This window comes from Salmo salar, chromosome ssa13 (assembly GCF_905237065.1).
Source record: "Salmo salar chromosome ssa13, Ssal_v3.1, whole genome shotgun sequence".
Taxonomy (NCBI): Eukaryota; Metazoa; Chordata; class Actinopteri; order Salmoniformes; family Salmonidae; genus Salmo; species Salmo salar.
Window position 1 is genome coordinate 52,767,113 of NC_059454.1, and position 19,878 is coordinate 52,786,990.

The 19,878-nt window shown below is 40.9% G+C and overlaps 2 protein-coding genes across 3 annotated transcripts in view; both read right to left on the bottom strand.

Annotated features, from left to right (window-relative positions):
* LOC106567404 (serine/arginine repetitive matrix protein 3) overlaps positions 1-1,210 on the bottom strand; it is a 168,588-nt gene extending 167,378 nt beyond the window's left edge. Inside the window, exon 1 of one of the 2 annotated variants that reach the window (XM_045693381.1) lies at positions 960-1,210. The gene's annotated coding sequence lies outside the window, so the exon portion shown is untranslated. The remainder of the gene's footprint in view (positions 1-959) is intronic. The other variant, XM_014136599.2, reaches the window with a different exon arrangement.
* An 8,236-nt stretch (positions 1,211-9,446) lies between these two features.
* LOC106567405 (carbohydrate-responsive element-binding protein) overlaps positions 9,447-19,878 on the bottom strand; it is a 36,480-nt gene continuing 26,048 nt past the window's right edge. Inside the window, exons 8-17 of the mRNA XM_014136600.2 lie at positions 17,934-18,085; positions 16,985-17,675; positions 16,709-16,782; positions 16,325-16,598; positions 16,102-16,214; positions 13,066-13,185; positions 11,299-11,426; positions 11,095-11,218; positions 10,646-10,775; positions 9,447-10,450 (exon numbers count right to left, since the gene is read on the bottom strand). Coding sequence (XP_013992075.1) covers positions 10,305-10,450; positions 10,646-10,775; positions 11,095-11,218; positions 11,299-11,426; positions 13,066-13,185; positions 16,102-16,214; positions 16,325-16,598; positions 16,709-16,782; positions 16,985-17,675; positions 17,934-18,085 — 1,952 coding nt within the window. The 3' untranslated portion in view covers positions 9,447-10,304. The remainder of the gene's footprint in view (positions 10,451-10,645; positions 10,776-11,094; positions 11,219-11,298; positions 11,427-13,065; positions 13,186-16,101; positions 16,215-16,324; positions 16,599-16,708; positions 16,783-16,984; positions 17,676-17,933; positions 18,086-19,878) is intronic.

A 19,878-nucleotide genomic window follows, 5' to 3' on the forward strand; every position in this document is an offset into this window, starting at 1 on the left:
TAGTTATTGTAAATCTGTCTACCTCCACGCATAACTAAGCCAGACAGACCCACTGCTAAACAAGTACAAACTGCATCAGGAACCATGGGGAAATGGGAGCAATTTCAAATCAAATCCCATTTTTATTGGTCACATACATATATTTAGCGGGTGTAGCAAAATGCTTGCAGACATTTACCCGTTGAGTTTAGCCTATTGAACTGAAGTGGATTCCTGCGTCCATGGATGCAGGTCAATTTCAGTATGTACTGTATACTGTACCATTATTATTTATTGGGGAACAATCAAGGACATTCATCACAATCGGGACTCTGACTATGATAGTGAGAAATGCAACATTGAAGATTATGTATAACTAAGGGTTTGGGGGAGGGAGTCAAGCATAGGATGAAACATACTCCATTGAATTCACTATCAAGTAAGATGAATAACAGTTTGCAATTATAAACACATCTCCTCCAAGCATACCCAATGAACTTTGTCATCACCCACTCATATCAATGTGGCTCATATTCGAGACAAAAATTATTATGAACAACAACAGACAATTCACTGAACGGTAAACAGTAAACATCTCTACTCATGAACCTGCAAATTAAAGACGTAGCAGGCAACATCTTAGCTCCGGAAATAAATAAAAAAAATCAGGGACATCTGCAGAGCACGGATCAGTGTGATTAACAACAATAACGGTCTTTCTTTGTACATGGACAGTTCTCGAACGCAGAAGTTAGCCGGTACCATAGCAAAATAGATTGTCGTGTTTATCTGATGCAAACACAGAAGTAATTGTCAAATAAAAACGGCGAAGTTAATCTGTTTATTTAATCCAGCCTGCGTATGCTAACGGGGCTCGAGCTACCGTTCATTCTTCACTGATGCGCGAACAGCCTGCTGTCGCGAGCTTGCCAACTTCATCCTTTCTACGAATAAGCACGGTTTTACGTGATGTTTCTTACCTTATTCTTCTCTCTCTCGTGAATAACGGAGTTGTAGGACGGCTGACTGCGGTGATGGTTTATGTATTTCGGACACCGTGTGACGCTTAGCGGTGCCGTCCTCTTGTGAAGGTTTTGTTCGTGGTCCTGGATTCCAAAGTTCGAGCCGACTGTTATCCTGCCTGGTGCTGAAGTGGACAGCACTAAGAAGCGGCAAAGCAGTATTGTAAAAACACAGCGCTCCACGCCCAAAATATTGCACAGTAACCTCTACCGGATGGGAGGGAACATTGCCTCTCTGAACAACGCAGGATGACGTCTGAGAAAAATAGCCTACAAAATCCTGGACATGGAAGAGTAATATTTAGTGGACGTGTACGCTCGGATAGCGCCATCTAGCGCGACTTTTTGGACCACAAGCACATCCTGGTTGATTGTGGAGAGTACAAAATAATATCATAAGGACTACGTTCACATGCACAAAATAATACCGTTATTGTGAATCTTGGATTTTTTTGGGAAAGTCCAATTGATTCCGAACTCACTTCCTTGTAGATTAATAACAAGCAATATTTGGTCGCGGGCAGCCCCACCTTGTGGGCAAAAGGTTTTAAAACTAATTTCATCCAATTCTACACATGCTTTACGCCATGTTCACATGATATGAATATCTGCAGTGGTATAAAGTACTTAAGTAAAAATACTTGAAAATACTACTTGGGGGGGTATCTGTACTTTACTAAACTATTTATATATTTTTTACAACTTTTACTTCACTACATTCCTGAATAAAATGATGTACTTTTTACTCCATACATTTTCCCTGACACCCAAAAGTACTTGTTACATGTTTAATGCTTAGCAGGACAGGAAAATGGTCAAATTCACAAATTTATCAACAGAACATCCCTGTTCATCCCTACTGCCTCTGATCTGGTGGACTCACTAAACACATGCTTTGTTTGTAAATGATGTCCAATTGTTGGAGATAGCCCCTGGCTATCCCTAAATAAAATAAATAAATGGTGCTTTCTGGTTTGCTTAACATAAGGAATTTGAAATTATATATACTTTTACTTTTGATACTTAAGTATATACTTGCCTTCGGAAAGTATTCAGTCCGCTTGACTTTTCCCACATTTTGTTACGTTACAGCCTTATTCTAAAATTGATTAAATCGTTTTTTCCCCTCATCAATATACACACAATACCCCATAATGACAAAGCAAAAACAGGTTTTAATTTTTTTTTGCTAATTTTTTTTTTAAAACAAGTGAAATATCACATTAACATAAGCATTCAGACCCTTTAATCAGTACTTTGTTAAAGCACCTTTGGCAGCGATTACAGCGTCGAATCTTATTGGGTATGACGCTACAAGCTAGGCTCAAATGTATTTGGGGAGTTTCTCCCATTCTTCTCTGCAGATCCTCTCAAGCTCTGTCAGGTTGGATGGGGAGCGTTGCTGCACAGCTATTTTCAGGTCTCTCCAGAGATGTGCGATGGGGTTCAAGTCCGGGCTTTGGCTGGGCAACTCAAGGACCTTCAGAGACTTGTCCCGAAGCCACTCCTGCATTGTCTTGGCTGTGTGCTTAGGGTTGTTGTCCTGTTGGACGGTGAACCTTCGCCCAGGCTGAGGTCCTGAGCACTGTGGAGCAGGTTTTCATCAGGGATCTCTCTGTATTTTGCTCCATTCATCTTTCCCTCGATCCTGACTAGTCTCCAAGTCCCTGCTGCTGAAAAACATCCCCACAGCATGATGCTGCCACCACTATGCTTCACCGTAGGGATGGTGCCAGGTTTCCTCCAGATGTGACGTTTGGAATTCAGACCAAAGAGTTCAATCTTGGTTTCATCAGACCTGAGAATCTTGTTTCTCATGATCTGAGAGTCTTTAGGTCGTTTGGTAAACTCCAAGCGGGCTGTCATGTGCCTTTTACTGAGGAGTGGCTTACGTCTGGCCACTCTACATAAAGGCCTGATGGGTGGAGTGCTGCAGAGATGGTTGTCCTTCTGGAAGTTTCTCCCATCTCCACAGAGAAACTCTAGAGCTCTGTCAGAGTGACCATCAGGTTCTTGGTCACCTCCCTGAGCAAGGCCCTTCTCCCCGATTGCTCAATTTGACTGGGCGGCCAGTTCTAGGAAGAGTCTTGGTGGTTTCAAACTTCTTCCATTTAAGAATTATGGAGGCCACTGTGTTCTTGGGGGCCTTCAATGCTGCAGAAGTTTTTTAGTACACTTCCCCAGATCTGTGCCTCGACACAATCCTGTCTCGGAGCTCTATGGACAATTCCTTCGACCTCACGGCTTGGTTTTTGCTCTGACCTGCACTGTCAACTGTGGGACATTATATAGACAGGTGTGTGCCTTTCAAATTATGTCCAATCAATTGAATTTAACACAGGTTGACTCCAATCAAGTTGTAGAAACAGCTCTTGGATGATCAATGGAAACGGGATGCACCTGAGCTCAATTTTGAGTCTCATAGCAAAGGGTCTGAATACTTACAGTACAAGTCAAAAGTTTGGACACACCTACTCATTCAAGGGTTTTTCTTTATTTTTAACATTTTCTACATTGTAGAATAATAGTGAAGACATCAGAACTATGAAATAACACATGGAATCATATAGTAACCTAAAAAGTGTAACAAAATTAAGACATATTTTATATTTGAGATTATTCAAAGCAGCCACCCTTTGCCTTGATGACAGCTTTGCACATTCTTGGCATTCTCTCAACCAGCTTCACCTGGAATGCTTTTCCAATAGTCTTGAAGGTGTATAATGAGCACTTGTTGGCTGCTTTTCCTTCACTCTGCGGTCCAACTCATCCCAAACCATCTCAATTTGGTTGAGGTCGGGTGATTGTGGAGGCCAGGTCATCTGATGCAGCACTCCATCACTCTCCTTCTTGGTCAAATAGCCCTTACACAGCCGGGAGGTGTGTTGGGTCATTGTCCTGTTGAAAAAAAAAAGATAGTCCCACTAAGTGCAAACCAGATGAGATGGCGTATCGCTGCAGAATGATGTGGTAGCCATGCTGGTTAACCTGTTGGGGCTCGGGGCAGTATTGAGACATTTTGAAAAAAATATGTGCCCATTTTTAACTGCCTCCTACACCAACTCAGAAGCTAGGATATGCATATTATTAACACATTCGGATAGAAAACACTCTGAATTTTCTAAAACAGTTTGAATGGTGTCTGTAAGTATAACAAAACTCATATTGCAGGCAAAAACCTGTGAAAAATAGATCAAATAAAATGTGAATTTTGTGACTGTACTATTTAGTGTCATTGTTTTATAGATACCATAGTGAGAAAGGATTCATTTCGCAACACCTACGGCTTCCACTAGATGTCAACGATCTTTATAAAGTTGTTTGAAGCGTCTATGATAAACAGAGAGCAAATTAGAATCCAAGGAAGTTGACATGTCATCACTTCATTTTTTTGCGCCTGCGCATAAATCTGAGAAACGTGAGTTTGTCATCATTTTTTATCTAGACATAGGATAGGTTGTGTGAAAATATTACTGATGTTTAACGTTAAAAATGGACCAAAAGATTAATGCTAAACAACATTTGACATGTTTGAACGAACATAAATAGATTATTTACTAGGTTTTTTTAGCTTTTCGGCGTGATTTTACCAGCCCCCACCACGTTTTGTGGGAGCATAATGAACGCTAAGTACTTGGTGTTATTTGGACATAAATTATGAACTTTGTCAAAAGAAACCACATTTGTTCCGGACCTGGAATGCCTTCCGGACCTGGGATCCTGCCTTCTGATGGAGATAATCAAAGGTAAGGGGGTATTTACAATGTTATTATCGATTTTAGATGATGCTAACTGTATAGCATAGCCTGTTGTTCTTAGCATAGCACCCCGTTTATTGCAAAATGTGATTTCCCAGTAAAGTTATTTTGAGATCTGGCCATTCGGTAGCAATTACGAGATGATAATATATTATTCTTTGAATGACAATATTATAATTTACCAATGTTGTCGAATAGTAATTTTGTTATGTTCACCGGAAGCATTTCAGAGAAGAAAAAATCTGAATTTCACGCTACTGTAAAATGCTGTTTTTGGATATAAATATGAACTTGATGGAACAAAAAATGCATGTATTGTATAACATAATGTCCTAGGAGTGTCATCTGATGGAGATTGACAAAGGTTAGTGCTTAATTCTAGCTGGTTTCTGCTTTTGGTGACGCCTGACCTTGAATTGAAAATGGATGTTTGTACTTTTGTGGCTATGTACTGTCCTAACATAATCTAACTTTATGCTTTTGCCGTAAAGCCTCTTTGAAAATCAAACAATGTGGTTAGATTAAGGAGATGTTTATCTTTTAAATTGTGTAAAATAGTTGATGGTTTGAGAAATTGAAATTATTAGATTTTTGATGTTTTGAATTTCCAGCCTTGTTAGCAATCCCGACTCGGTTCATTGCTAACCTGTAGCCCCAACAGGTTAAGTGTGCCTTGAGTTATAAATAAATCACTGACAGTGTCACCAGCAAAGCACCCTAACACCATCACATCTCCTCCTCCATGTTTCACGTTGGGAACTACACATGCAGAGATCATCCGTTCACATACTCTGCGTCTCACAAAGACACGGCGGTTGGAACCAAAAAGCTCACATTTGGACTCATCAGACCAAAGGACAGATTTCAACCGGTCTAATGTCCATTGCTCGTGTTTCTTGGCCCAAGGAAGTCTCTTATTATTGGTGTCCTTTAGTAGTGATTTCTTTGCAGCAATTCGACCTTGAAGGCCTGATTCACACATTTATTTGGGCTGGTAACTCTAACTTATCCTCTGCAGCAGAGGTCACTCTGGGTCTTCCTTTCCTGTGGCGGTCCTCATGAGAGCCAGTTTCATCATAGCGCTTGATGGTTTTTGCGATTGCATTTGGAAGTTCTTGACATTTTCCGCATTGATTGACCTTCATGTCTTAAAGTAATGATGGACTGTCGTTTCTCTTTGCTTATTTGAGCTGTTCTTGCCATAATATGGGCTTGGTCTTTTACCAAGTAGGGCTATCTTCTGTATACCAGCACTACCTTGTCACAACACCACTGATTGGCTCAAACACATTAAGGACATAAATTCCACAAATTAACTTTTAACAAGGCACACCTGTAAAATTGAAATGCATTCCATATGTGTTATTTCATAGTTTTGATGTTTTCACTATTATTCTACAATGTAGAAAATAGTAAAAATAAAGAAAACCCTTGAATGAGTAGGCGTGTCCAAACATTTGACTGGTACTGTATGTAAATAAGGTATTTCTGTTTTGTATTTTTAATACAAATGTTTGGACATACCTATTGTTTGTAGACTTCTGAGGAATTGTTTTTAGGCTGTAACGTAACAAAATGTGGGAAAAGTCAAGGGGTCTGAATACTTTCAGATGGCACTGTAAGTAGGCTATATTTAAAACTTTTAACCTTTTACTCAAGTAGTATTTTCCTGACTTTCACTTTTTCTATCAAAGTATCTTTACTTTTACTCAAGTATGACAATTGGGTACTTTTTCCACCACTGTAAAAGTAAAAATAATTTCAAATTTCTTATGTGAAGCAAACCAGAAAGCACCATTTTATTTAGGGATAGCCAGGGGCTATCTCCAACAATTGGACATAATTTACAAACAAAGCATGTGTTTAGTGAGTCCACCAGATCAGAGGCAGTAGGGATGAACAGGGATGTTCTGTTGATAAGTGCGTGAATTGGACCATTTTCCTGTCCTGCTAAGCATTCAAAATGTAATGAGTACTTTTAGATGTCAGGGAAAATGTATGGAGTAAAAATAATAATAATTTTCATTAGGAATGTAGTGAAGTAAAAGTTGTCCAAAAATATAAATTGTAAAGTACAGATACCCCAAAAAACTACTAGTACTTTACACCACTGCAAATCTGATTGGTGTCACAGTTGTCCAAAGGAGCAGACCAAAGTGCAGCGTGGTTGTAGTTCCACATTTTATTTACTCTGTGAAACTCATGCAATACATAAAAAACTGAAAAATGACAACAACAAAAAACCAACAAACCATGACACTGAGGAGAACAAACAATCACCCACAAAACCCAGGAAGAAAAACCCCTACTTAAATATGATCTCCAATTAGCGACAACGAGGACCAGCTGCCTCCAATTGGAGATCATCCCAAACAAGCCAACATAGAAATACAAAAACTAGAACTTAATAACATAGATTATAGAAAACATAGAAAACCACAAAACACCCCCTGTCACGCCCTGACCTACTCTACCATAGAAAATCACATCTTACTATGGTCAGGATGTGACAATTGGATAGAGCTTTGATTATAGAAATATCAACCTCAATTTAACTTTATAGTTTATCTTTCTGAGGGCTGATCGGAGACATTTCTGGGGACAGCTCCAGCCTGGGACAGGCCACCAAAATCGGGGATGTCTAGTGATCCTATTCTGGACACGTTGGTATGACACAGCAGAGTTCGCAAAAAAAGACCCCCCTTCAGCCTCATGGCAAAATGCGTATAATAGCAGGAAATTAGCTCAGAGACTCTTGAAAGTCGGGACAATCCTTGTCAGGCAGGGAGACTTTATTTTTATAGTTAAAAAAAAGCTTAAAACGTTTCCTCTTGTTGTGTCAGTCACTGACAGTCAATCAATTAGTCCATGTCAGCTAACATTTTATAGATTGCTAGGTAAGTTAGTCTAGCCAGCTATCTAAATCTTGTAGTATTCATGGACGAATTACTGACTGGGCACCCAAGTCACTCTCACTCAATTAGTTTAAAAAATATTATCTGTGTAGAATTGCAGAAAATCTGCTTTAAAACGGCAACATTTTCTCCACGCACCATGGCAAAATGTGTAGAATTGCAGGACATTAACTTTAAAGCTTCACATGTTTCTCTCCGCGACCCTGAGGGGAGACACTAAAATGTTTTGCCTGCGAGGTTGGGGGGGAGCAACCAGATCTAGATTAGGGCCCCCAAAACACTAGACATATTCAAATTATTAGCCTTATGAACATAGAAACTTGGTTGCAGTTTCTATGTTACAATGATAAAAATGTAATACATCTTTAATACTGTTAATCCGAATGTGTTGTTAGGTGTAAAGTTGTATGGCTACAATTTCATTGTTTTAAGTGTAATTTTATGATTACTTTCAAAAAAGCTATTGTTTAAAGACTTGAAAAAGCTATTGTTTACCTTTTATTTTTCTAAATAAATATTGTCTATTTGTTCGGCCTGAGGTCTACCACTCAGATTATATTTTGGCCCACCAATACCAAAACTTTGAGCACCCCTGATTTAGACAAACCCTCAATGTTGCAAATGCAAGCATGGGGAAATAATGTCTTGCTGCTTTTTCCCCCAGGGGAGATGAAGTTTATGAATGGCCTGGCTGGGCTTTGGCACAATTTAAATGGAGCTGTGAACCGGCATTACCCGGGTATTGTGGTGAATAACTCCCTGCTATCAACCAATCAGCATCCAAGATCCAAATAACCAGTTTAGATGGCTGGCTAGAATACCTTAGCCCGCAATCTAAAAAATGTTTAGCTGACATGGGCTAATTGAGTGACTATCAGTGACTGACATAAGAAGTGGAAAACTGCTGATGCACAATACAATTTTGAAATTGCACATTGTGTATTATACTTTTATAACTCTTAACAGTAAGTTGAGACCTCAACTGAGTTCCCAAACTCAGTCTAGGGGGGCCCTGCGTGTAGTCTGTGCGTAGTCAACATAGAGGAAGAGGCGGCTTTACTTTGGCCAAACATTTTAAATATACAGGTATCACATAGGCCTACAGGTAGGACATGCACAGAACACACCACAGGTACTCTGATTGAAGGGGCAATCTGCAGTTGCTACATCAATTTTTGGACTTATAAATTCATAATATATACCATTTGATTCTTGAAGTAAATAACTTATAAATGCCTCATTAGCTTAATTCAACTGTCATAGCCCACGATAACCCAAAATATTAGCTTGTATTATTCCAATGTTTGTAAACAATGTTCATTTAAACAAATACTTTATAGCCTCAAAACATGGTTAAAACTTGAATTTTAAAATGGATGGTCAGTCCATGGATGGTCAGTCCTTGCATCCATAGCTCTGTCTATGAATTTGAGTGGTAACATTTCTCCAGGCCCATCCCTCGGCTTTTTACCAAAACCAGAGGCGGGGTGTCTGCCTTGTTATTGTTTCAACTGTAGATTTACCCATTAATGTTTTTACATCATACATGTTGAATCCTATATAAAGAAATGTAATAGGATCTGTGTGGTTTACAAGTTTGAAAGAGCTGAAAATCCACGTGTTTTAATCGGTTTATGCATAGATTATGACCTTACTCCAATAAACATAATCAGAGTAAGGCGTTAAAATGACTAATGCCAAACTCGGAGTATTGTCAAATCAGATTAATATCGAAATATTAGCGTGCCTGTAGGAAACATATGGCTCATCTATTTGCCTTCAAGACAGAGTTTTATTAAGCAGGGGATAGTGTGTTGTTGGGTATGACCATACTTCCAATATACAATACAATCATAACCCGAGATAGACAATTAGCACAGAATAGTTAAATACCTTTGGCAGCTGTGTTACCATATGTCATTTCAAAATGATATAACTACAGGATATAATTATAGTTACAGAATTAATTCACAGATATAGTAGCCTATGTGGATTTGAATAGCACCCCCGTTCAATCCCTCATTTGAATTTTATTGGGACAACAGAACACAAAAATGGTCACTTCAAAATTATTTCAGTGCTATAAAATCACCCATAAAAGTGCATTATCTGAAGTAACCTTATAGAAAGGTTATAGCTAAGAATATAACTAAGATTATAGCTTTGGAATGTTTTGTGCTCATTCGAGTACATTGGTTCATCAGGAAATGGTGAGGTGGTGGGTGTTGGTCTGGGATTAAGTATCAAGTCCCTCCATGCTGAACCTCTAGTCCTCCTTATATACATGATCCCTTTTGTAAAGGATAGAAATGTTCTGGTCCTTCCAAGAATCATATAGTTATTTTGGGCACTAAACCGTACCATACCTACTGTATGTGAGCATGAAAGTGGGTTCAGCTCTGTGATCCTTTGGCACCGTTTGGTTTTCCATCTACAGTATTCAAAATGTTTAATAAGGTCACTGGGCTTTTGTGTTACAGGGTATTATAATGTTCCATAGGGTCACAAAGGCTGTGTGTTTTCCCTATTAATGGGCCACGTGGAGGGGGAGTGGTCCTGGGGATGGGTAGGGTGGGGGAGGCCCTGGGTGACAACTTGGGTGGCTTGCTTGGGGAGCAGGCTACGGTCTCTCAGTGGTCCTGGGGTTGGCCAGGGAGGTGAGGGTGGGGGAGGCCCTTAGCCTGGGTGACCGCCTGGGTGGCCTGCTCTGGCACCAGGCTGGGGTCTGTCAGGATGGACGTGGAGGTGCTCAGGAGACGGAGTGAACTAAGGACCACTGAGGAGAGGATCAGGTAAGAGCGAGATGAAGAGCGAGAGAAAGAGAAAAATGAGACAGACACACAGAGTAACACTTGATGACTAACTGACAGAAGACAGATAAACACACAGACAGACAAAAACTAGATGGCTAACAGACAGACAGACTAGATGACGAACTGATAGTCATTGAAGCTGGTGATGTTGAACTCACTGGGTCTGAGGGCAGGCAGAGAGCAGTGCTGGTCCAGCCAGGACAGAGTGGTGCGACAAAGATCCTCAACACTGGCTGTGGACACCATCCCGTTATAGGACTCAAACAAGGGCTCTATGATAATGCTGAACTGAGCTCGTGTTTAGGAAAGCACCTGATTCATGTATTATTATGACACACATGACACTATTTACAATATATGATACAACATTTACATATCCATACTTCTGATTGGCTGTTCATATGCTTTTTCCAAATACTGTAGGCGCGGTTGACTGATCTTGTCTGGTGCAATGTAAACAATGGAGTCATCTATTAAAAAAAGACCACCTGGCACTCCAGAAAAATTACATTATTTGAAAGAAAACAAATACTATTTCAACCCAGGTCTGGATCTAACACTGAATCTATGCTTCTCCTAATTGTGCGATCACTGAGTTTAAAGATACGATCCAAAACTTCCAGTTCTGTAGTGTCTGTGCCCGGACGTACTCTCTGAACTTCTCCCTCATGTGGTCGAAGCGTTGACGGGTAATGGGCACACCAGTGGCAGGCAGCTGCTGCTGGCATACACTGCATCGGGAGAGAAGTGGTATGATCACATACACACGCACACAGATTATGTTTAATGTGTTTCAAGATGGTGGTCTTACTTGATGGCAGAGTTGAGAAGCAGAATTTCGTCCCTGAGTCTCTGAGCCTCCTCATGTAGCTGAGCTCTCTCCTGTTGCATCTTACTGATGTACTCGACTGTCTTATGTAGCGTTGTGGCCTTGCTGATCTGGGACATGGGAGAGAGCACAGAGACAATAATGTAGATACATAATGCTCCATGTATTTACTTGTTCTATTTCTATGGAACAAAGGGGTTACTGCTGGGCAACACCACACGGAATCTCATGCTGTGTGTTTGGAATAGTGGGAGGATATGATTACTAAAACCATTTTGTGTTACTGTAACTGAGGTGATTGGTGTTGATAACAGTTCCTAAATACCGCTCATCGCAGCTTCCCATCCTCTGCACCACTATGCCTTGTGTTGTGCAGTAGGCATTTCCATGTAAAAACCTGCATGAGCACTAACATATGAAGTTCATAGTAGCACATAAAAGTTGGTGTCAAATGAATGATAAGAGTCTATATATTTGAGAAATTAAGGCATATAAAAAAAATCTAACATTTTCTCACAAAATGTAAAAAAGCAAAGACATTGATTTCTGGTCAAACAGTTGGAAAATGGGTCTTAGAAAACACCTAGCAGCAAAAGTCTTAAAAGGTATTAGAAATACATCAAAACACAATAATGCTGAAGTAAAGAGCCCTGCCAACTAAAATCAACATTTATAGTTAGTTTTGCAGAAATGATTTGTCTTTGACCAAAAACCCACATATATTTAAGATATTTTCTAATTTCTCTCCGTCATGAGGATGGAGGATAATGAAAATTCACGGAAGTAACAAGTAAAGGTAGACCGACCAATTAGCTATAGTGTTTTTACTGATAGCAATTTGGTTTATGATTTTATTAAGTGATTAAAATGCATCATTCTGCTACCAGATCAGTAACAGAATAACCCAAAATCAGTAACAGAATGACTGCAACTGAATTGCCTGCAATGGGAAATCATAGTAGTTACAAACCACAGTTGGGTCACCTGCTACTGTCTTCTCTTCCACTCTTTTCTTTCTCTTTCTGTAACATGGTAGTTAACGCAAGAGTGTGAAAACAGTCTGAAGAACCCCTCCCTCTCTCTCCCAGTCTCTCTTCTCTCTCTCTCTCTCTCCAGTTAATGTCACCTCTCCCGGCTCTTACAGACAACTACCCATGAGCCCACTCTCTTTCCATTTACTGTAACCAGCCCTCTCAACCACTGTGCAACGACCAACACCGGACGTTGAAAAGTAGATGAAATTTGATCAGTCCAAATCTGAACCAATAATAGAAGTCTGTTTCACAAGTTTGGACAGCACAGCACTGTACAGTACAGTAAAGGAAAGTAGAGTATAGGTCAGTGCAATATAGTACAGTACTATATTATAGAGTTTAGTACAGTACAGCAATTTAGAGTAGAGTACAGTATAATCTACTGTATTGTACTGTACTGAACCAGAATATATTTTTTCAAACTCAAGTTGTCATGTCATAGCTGACACCCCATTCTTTCTGCAGACATCTTTGAATCTTAATTCGGAGTAGATATTTAACTGAGTTTTTGGAAAACGTGGTCACATAAAAAAAACTGAGGGTCATTCTGTTGCACTTTACATTTATTTTTGTAAAATTTCCTGTGGAAATTGTTAAAAGTAGTCCTGGTGGATAGAAGACTATAGTTTGTTTAACTTTGCAATCAAAGATTTTTGTTTGGAATACTTTTTAATGTGAAAAATCGGAGTCTTGGATATCTTACTGCAGTACCTACCTTTATACTTGGCTGAGAGCTTAGTGTGGTGACGAGACTGTGTAGAGTATCAAAGCCTAGCTTGATGTTGAAACGTCTCTTCTGCTCAGCAGAGATGTGAGTTATCCTCCTGGTCTCTGTCTGCAACAAACACACACCTCATAAATCAGGAACTGTATGCTTATAAATTGAGATTGTCAACATCTATCTATTGACATTCTCCTCAACACAGACACTATTCATCTCTCTAACACTGGTGGAGTGCAATGAAGAATGGCGCCGGAGGGGAGGGCTGCCGTTTTACGGGCTCCTAACCAACTGTGATATTTTGTGTGTTTTTTGTCATTGTTTGTAACTTATTTTGTACATAGTGTAGCTGCTACCGTCTCTTATGACAGAAAAGAGCTTCTGGATATCAGAACAGCGATTACTCACCTCGAACTGGACAAAGATTTTTTCTTTAATGAGTCTGACGCGAAGGATATTCTGCATCTCCAAGACCAGGCCCAAATCCACATCATTTGCATGAAGAAAAGACGGAAATACAGGGGGCGGAGGTAGGGGTGCCTTGTAAGAATTTGTCGGCGAGTGGGTAACCCGCCTCTACCATCCTGTCACGTCCTGACCATAGTAAGTTGTTATTTTCTATGGTAGAGTAGGTCAGGGCGTGACAGGGGGTGTTTGTCCATTTTTGTATTTCTATGTATAGTTTCTAGTTTTGTATTTCTAGGTTGGTTTTTGTTTGGCATGACCTCCAATTAGAGGCAGCCGGTTGTCATTGTCTCTAATTGGAGGCCATATTTAAGTTGATGTTTGTCCCACTTGTGTTTTGTGGGTGATTATATTTTGTGAGTGTGTTTGTTCCTCCTGTGTCACGGTTTGTTGTTTTGTCTTTAAGTTTATTTTGTTATTGCATTACGTTTCACGGATTAAATAAAATATGTGGAACTACACAAACGCTGCATCTTGGTCCGCTCCTTCAGACAGTCGAGACACATCCTTTCTACTGAACAACGTGCAATCACTTGAAAATAAACTGGATGATCTCCGCTCAAGACTATCCTACCAACGGGACATTAAAAACTGTAATATCTTATGTTTCACCGAGTCGTGGCTGAACGACGACACAGATAATATACAGTTGGCTGGGTTTTCCATGCATCGGCAGGACAGAACAGCTGGTAAGACAAGGGGTGGTGGAGTGTGTCTATTTATCAATGACAGCTGGTGCATGATGTCTAATATTAAGGAGGTCTTGAGGTATTGCTCACCTGAGGTAGAGTGCCTCATGATAAACTGTAGACCACACCATCTACCAAGAGGGTGTTTATCTATATCTTTCATAGCCATCTATTTACCACCACTAACCGATGCTGGCACTAAGACCGCACTCAACGAGCTGTATAAGGCCATAAGCGAACAAGAAAATGCTCATCCAGAAGCAGTGATCCTAGTGGCCGAGGACTTTAATGCAGGCAAAATTAAATCCGTTTTACCTCATTTCTAGGTAAAACGTGCAACCAGAGGGGAAAAAATGACTACCACCCCATAGCAACCCTAGACCCACTCCAATTTGCATACCACCCCAACAGATCCACAGATGACGCAATCTCAATCGCACTCCACACTGCCCTTTCCCACCTTGAGAAAAGGAACACCTATGTAAGAATGCTGTTCATTGACTACAGCTCAGCGTTCAACACCATAGTGCCCACAAAGCTCATCACTGCACTAAGGGCCCTGGGACTAAACACCTCCCTCAGCAATTGGATCCTGGACTTCCTGGCGGGTTGCCCCCAGGTGGTAAGGGTAGGCAACAACACATCTGCCACGCTGATCCTCAACACGGGGGCCCCTCAGGGGTGCGTGGTTAGATCCCGCGTGTACTCCCTGTTCACCCTCGAGTCCATGGCCAAGCACGACTCCAACACCATCATTAAGTTTGCTGACGACACAACAGCAGCAGGCCTGATCACCGACAACGATGAGACAGCCTATAGGGAGGAGGTCAGAGACCTGCCAGTGTGGTGCCACGACAACAACCTCTCCCTCAACGTGAGCAAAACAAAGGAGCTGATCGTGGACTACAGGAAAAGGAGGGCCGAACACGCCCCCATTCACATCGGCGGGGCTATAGTGGAGCGGATCGAGAGTTTCAAGTTCCTTGGTGTCCACATCACCAACAAACTATCATGGTCCAAACACACCAAGACAGTCATGAAGAGGTTGCAACAACACATTTTCAGCCTCAGGAGACTGAAAAGATTTGGCATGGGCCCCCAGATTCTCAAAACATTCTATAGCTGCACCATTGAGAGCATCTTGACCAGTTGCATCACCGCCTGGTATGGCAACTGCTCGGCATCAGATCGTAAGGCGCTACAGAGGGTAGTGCGTATGGCCCAGTACATCACCGGGGCCAAGTTTCCTGCCATCCAGGACCTATATACTAGGCTGTGTCAGAGGAAGGCCCAAAAAATCCCAAAATCCCCAATCCCTAAACCTTATCCCCAAGCCATAAGACTGCTGAACAATTAATAAAATGGCCACCCAGACTATTCACATTGACATCGCTGTTTATTATCTATGCATAGTCACTTTACCCCTACCTACATATACAAATTACCTTAACTAACCTGTACCCCAGCACATTGACTCGGTACCGGTACCCCCTGTATATAGCCTCGTTATTGTTATTTTATTGTATTACTTTATATTTTATTTTTTACTTTAGTTTATTTAGCAAATATTTTCTTAACTCTATTTCTTGAACTGCACTGTGGGTTAAGGGTTTGTAAGTAAGCATTTCACGGTAAGGTCTACCTGTTAAATTTGGTGAATGTTACAAATAAAATTTTATTTTATTTGATTGGTAAAAAAAACACATAAGTCGTCTGATAACCATACCTTGAGTTCAATTTAGGAAAGACATAATAACAACTTACCTTTCCCTTTCAGTATTTTGTTTATTCATCATTGTCTTTCTATCAGACAGTAGTTTTAGGTATTCCATAGGATGTGTGTTGAGTAATGAATGGTCAAGTTGTTTTTACTTACCTTGTTTGACTCCATTTTGGAATGTCCAGGTAAGGAGTGCGGAGACTCAGTGTTGGGGTCCCTCTCTAGAAGGTTGGTTGGGGACATCTGCCCTGGGTGACCCGAGAAGCTCACTAAAAACAAACAAACAAACAAACAAACAAAGACGAATGGCTTTCTTTGCTTTACAACCACACATGACATGTTAACATTTTTACATGAAATTATGTTCGTCCTTAATTACCTGTTAAACTAGTTCTCTCAGAACCATAGATCTGTACAGGGGAGAGTTTTTCTGTCTTGGGGATGAGGAGAGGTATGTTGGGGTGTGTTGAGCCCTGGGTGAGGAGAGCAGAGACGGCAGATCCGTGGGAGGTACTAGCGTATAGACCGGCGTGGCTGTGAGTGGACGTCTGGCAGTGAATTGGTGTAAGAAGTGGGATCCCTGAGGGCCAGGGAGACCCAGGCTGCAGCTGAGATCCAGATAGTCCTCCGATACGCATGCTGCTGCTCGAATGCTGAACCAAACACATTATCTGATTAAAAGTACTGTAATCTGCAGTAAAGGTTTGAATTATGTCTTTGAAACTCACACCTGTGTTAACTAAATAAACTATATTGGCCTTACTGGAGAGTTGGGAGAGGTTGACCTGTGCCCTTTGGTTGCTACTAAAGTTGCATCGAATCCCAGTGTTGGTTTGCCTAAAAACAAGATGGTCAAAAGTGAACTGTGCGGAGGTAAAACAAGCGTACAATGGTTTTGGGTAATGTTTCTGTAAGACAGTGATATTGGATAATGGTGAATACAAGACCAAGAGTGTTGGAACGGCATGTGCATGCATCAGTGTATCACTGCAGTATGAAAGTATGATGAAGGAAAAAATAAGTGAATGGATATGCTCACGTTCTTGGGTGCTGGAGGACAGCAGTTTTGCCAGGAAGCTGGTCTGGGGGGGAGCCGTCTGAGGGGTGGACAGACGGGACCCCATCTGCACCCCCACTGCTGTCTTCTGCTTGTGCTTCCCCCTTCTACCACCCGCCACACCCGGCTGCTGTGGGGCTGAGAAGCAGTGAGGAGGTACACTGAGAGAGGGGAGGGCCGGGGCCGAAACCACGGACGAGTACACCTGAGAGAGGCAGGATGTTGGGGAGTACATGTCTCCCGTGGTGGAGTACCCGTGATGACCCTGGGGATCCGATCCCAGAATACTGCCACCCATAGTGGATCCCGTGTGGGTGATGACGGTAGAGGTCACTGAGCTGGCAGTGGTGGCGTGGTAACTGTACTTGTGACAGGGAGGCGGATACAAAAAGGTTCCGTCTCCTGGGGAGACGGGCTGCTGTTGTATGTTGGTGGTTGCGATGGAGACGGCGGCGCCGGAGTAAGTCTGGTGTCCATAGGAGGGCATGGCCCCTGATACCATGCTTGGAGTATGGTACTCGCTGTGGTAATCCTGTTGTTGGTGACCTTTGAACTTGGGGTTGTTAGTGGGGTTGAAGGTAATTTCAGAGGTCAGGGGTTGTCTGTGGTAGCCAGGGCCTGACAGAGAGTTGGATGAAGAGGGCTGAGACAAGCTGTCAGATGAGAGGTTGGACTGGAAGAGAGATTCATTGTCATTAATCATGACTAAAACATTTTGGGTACAATTTATATTATAAACTATCACTTTAACAGTAAACAGTAAAACAAACTATGCAATGATAACACAGGAATCCAAAACAAAGAATACATAGTCCAGGCAATATGTGCCAAATTTGATGTGAATGGTTTACATTTTCATCACTTTTCCATCCCCTAACAGTGGAAGAACAACAGTTTCCAAAGTGTCAAGCAAAGTGCTTAGCTACTGTACCTGAGCTAGTTGAGTGTCGACATGTAGCTGTGGAACGGTGACCACAGGGCTGGACACAGAGGGGAAAGCCCCGCTGGAGGAGCTCTCAAAGTAGCCACAGTCAGCATAAGCAGCCTGCTCCAATGACTGGCCCCGGTAGCTCATAAAGATATCTAACACAAGACAGGAAAAAAGACAATCATCAACCCTATACTCTTAGAAAAAAGGGTTCCAAATGGGTTCTTTGGCTGTCCCCATAGGAGAGCCCTTTTTGGTTCCAGGTAGAACCTGCATTGACAGATGGAAAGAGATGATACCCTGCCATTAGCAAGGCATATGCCCCACCCACCTGAGGATCTGTCTTTTTCAGCGACCTATTTCCTGTGTTTGTGGGGTGCAAAATCCACTTGTCACTTAAATCTCGCTGGATTGATTGCTTTCATTTTACTCCTGCAACTCTTTCATACTCTTGCTTATGTGTGACGTTTTTTCCCGTTAACGTTACGACCGCGGAAATGTTTGTAATGACCTGTCAAACACACCCTGGTAATGGCTGGAACGGGCTTAATGGAATACATTGTTCTACTGTTGAATCTATAAGAACGCTAAAGCTTTGTCAGCGATTAAACACACAGTCTCGACACTTACATCACAAGAAAGAGAAGAAAGATCACTTTATTTTGATGGGTGTTAATTTTTTGTGGAATTCCAAAAAAGTTATCATTTAATAAATGTTTACAAATTAGATGCACTGAAATGAAAGCAACTTCCAAAAACACCCAGTTTATAGTGACATTATGTCTGAAATTGCAAACAATGTAGAGTATGCTTAAATAGGTGTAATCTAGAGCCAAGCGTGTTATCCTGCTATTAACACAGTTGTTGAATTATGCAACAGAACGTGACAACAGTAATTAATGAGGCAGTCTAAACAGTGAAGGTAGGGTAGACAGAGCAAGTGATTGGTGGTTGCAGCCCTGTCCCACACCTTTATGTTACTGTGTTCATATATGCAAACACAGCCACCATATTTATGCAAATGAGGTGCATGTAATTCAATTTATTTTAACACAAAATATACAAAAAATACCTGATACAGTAAGACAATTTATATATGAGTGCATTCTAATAAAAAAGGTGAAGGTTGGCTTCCCTGTGGCTCAGTTGGTAGAGCATGGTGTTTGCAATGCCAGGGTTTGATTCCCACGGGGGGCCAGTACAAATAAAAAATTAAAATGCATGAAATTAAATGTATGCAGTCACTACTGTAAGTCGCTCTGGATAAGAGCGTCTGCTAAATGACTAAAATGTGAAATTTGACAATAAAATGAATACCTGAATTCCAACCAAAATCCCTGAACTCTATTCATTATTTGTCAGTGCCAGCACATTTTTTTTATGTGCTATAATTATGTCAATATCTGATGGATTATAAATAATTCAAAAAGTTTGAAAAAGTATCTTCATCCATTGTCCAAATGTTGCATTCATTAGTTGTTTTTAAAACCTTTTAACAATTTTGATGACTGTTCAACTATTGCCATTAGCTGAACTATGTCACTGACTTTGAAGGAAAGATCACACATGAACCATGTTGATGAATCAACATACTGTCAATAAAACACATCTGCAGTCTTGGCAAGTATAATGTCTGTACTGAATAATGTACATGTAGGGACCTAATTTTGGTGCAAATGGATAAAAAAGTAGATAAAAAAGTACGAAACAAGTATGAAAATGTATGCACTCACTACTGTAAGTCACTCTGAATAAGAGCATCTGCTAAATGATTCAAATGTTAAATGTAAATAAATAAAGATATTTTCTATTTTAGTCAAGTCTATTACAGTCTATTCTGTGTACTTCATTCAGTATTATGTTTGCCGGTCTGTTGCTTACTCAGGAAAGGCATCTGATCCAGTACATAATTCTATGGTCTTATCTGCTTGTGGCGTGATGATGACAT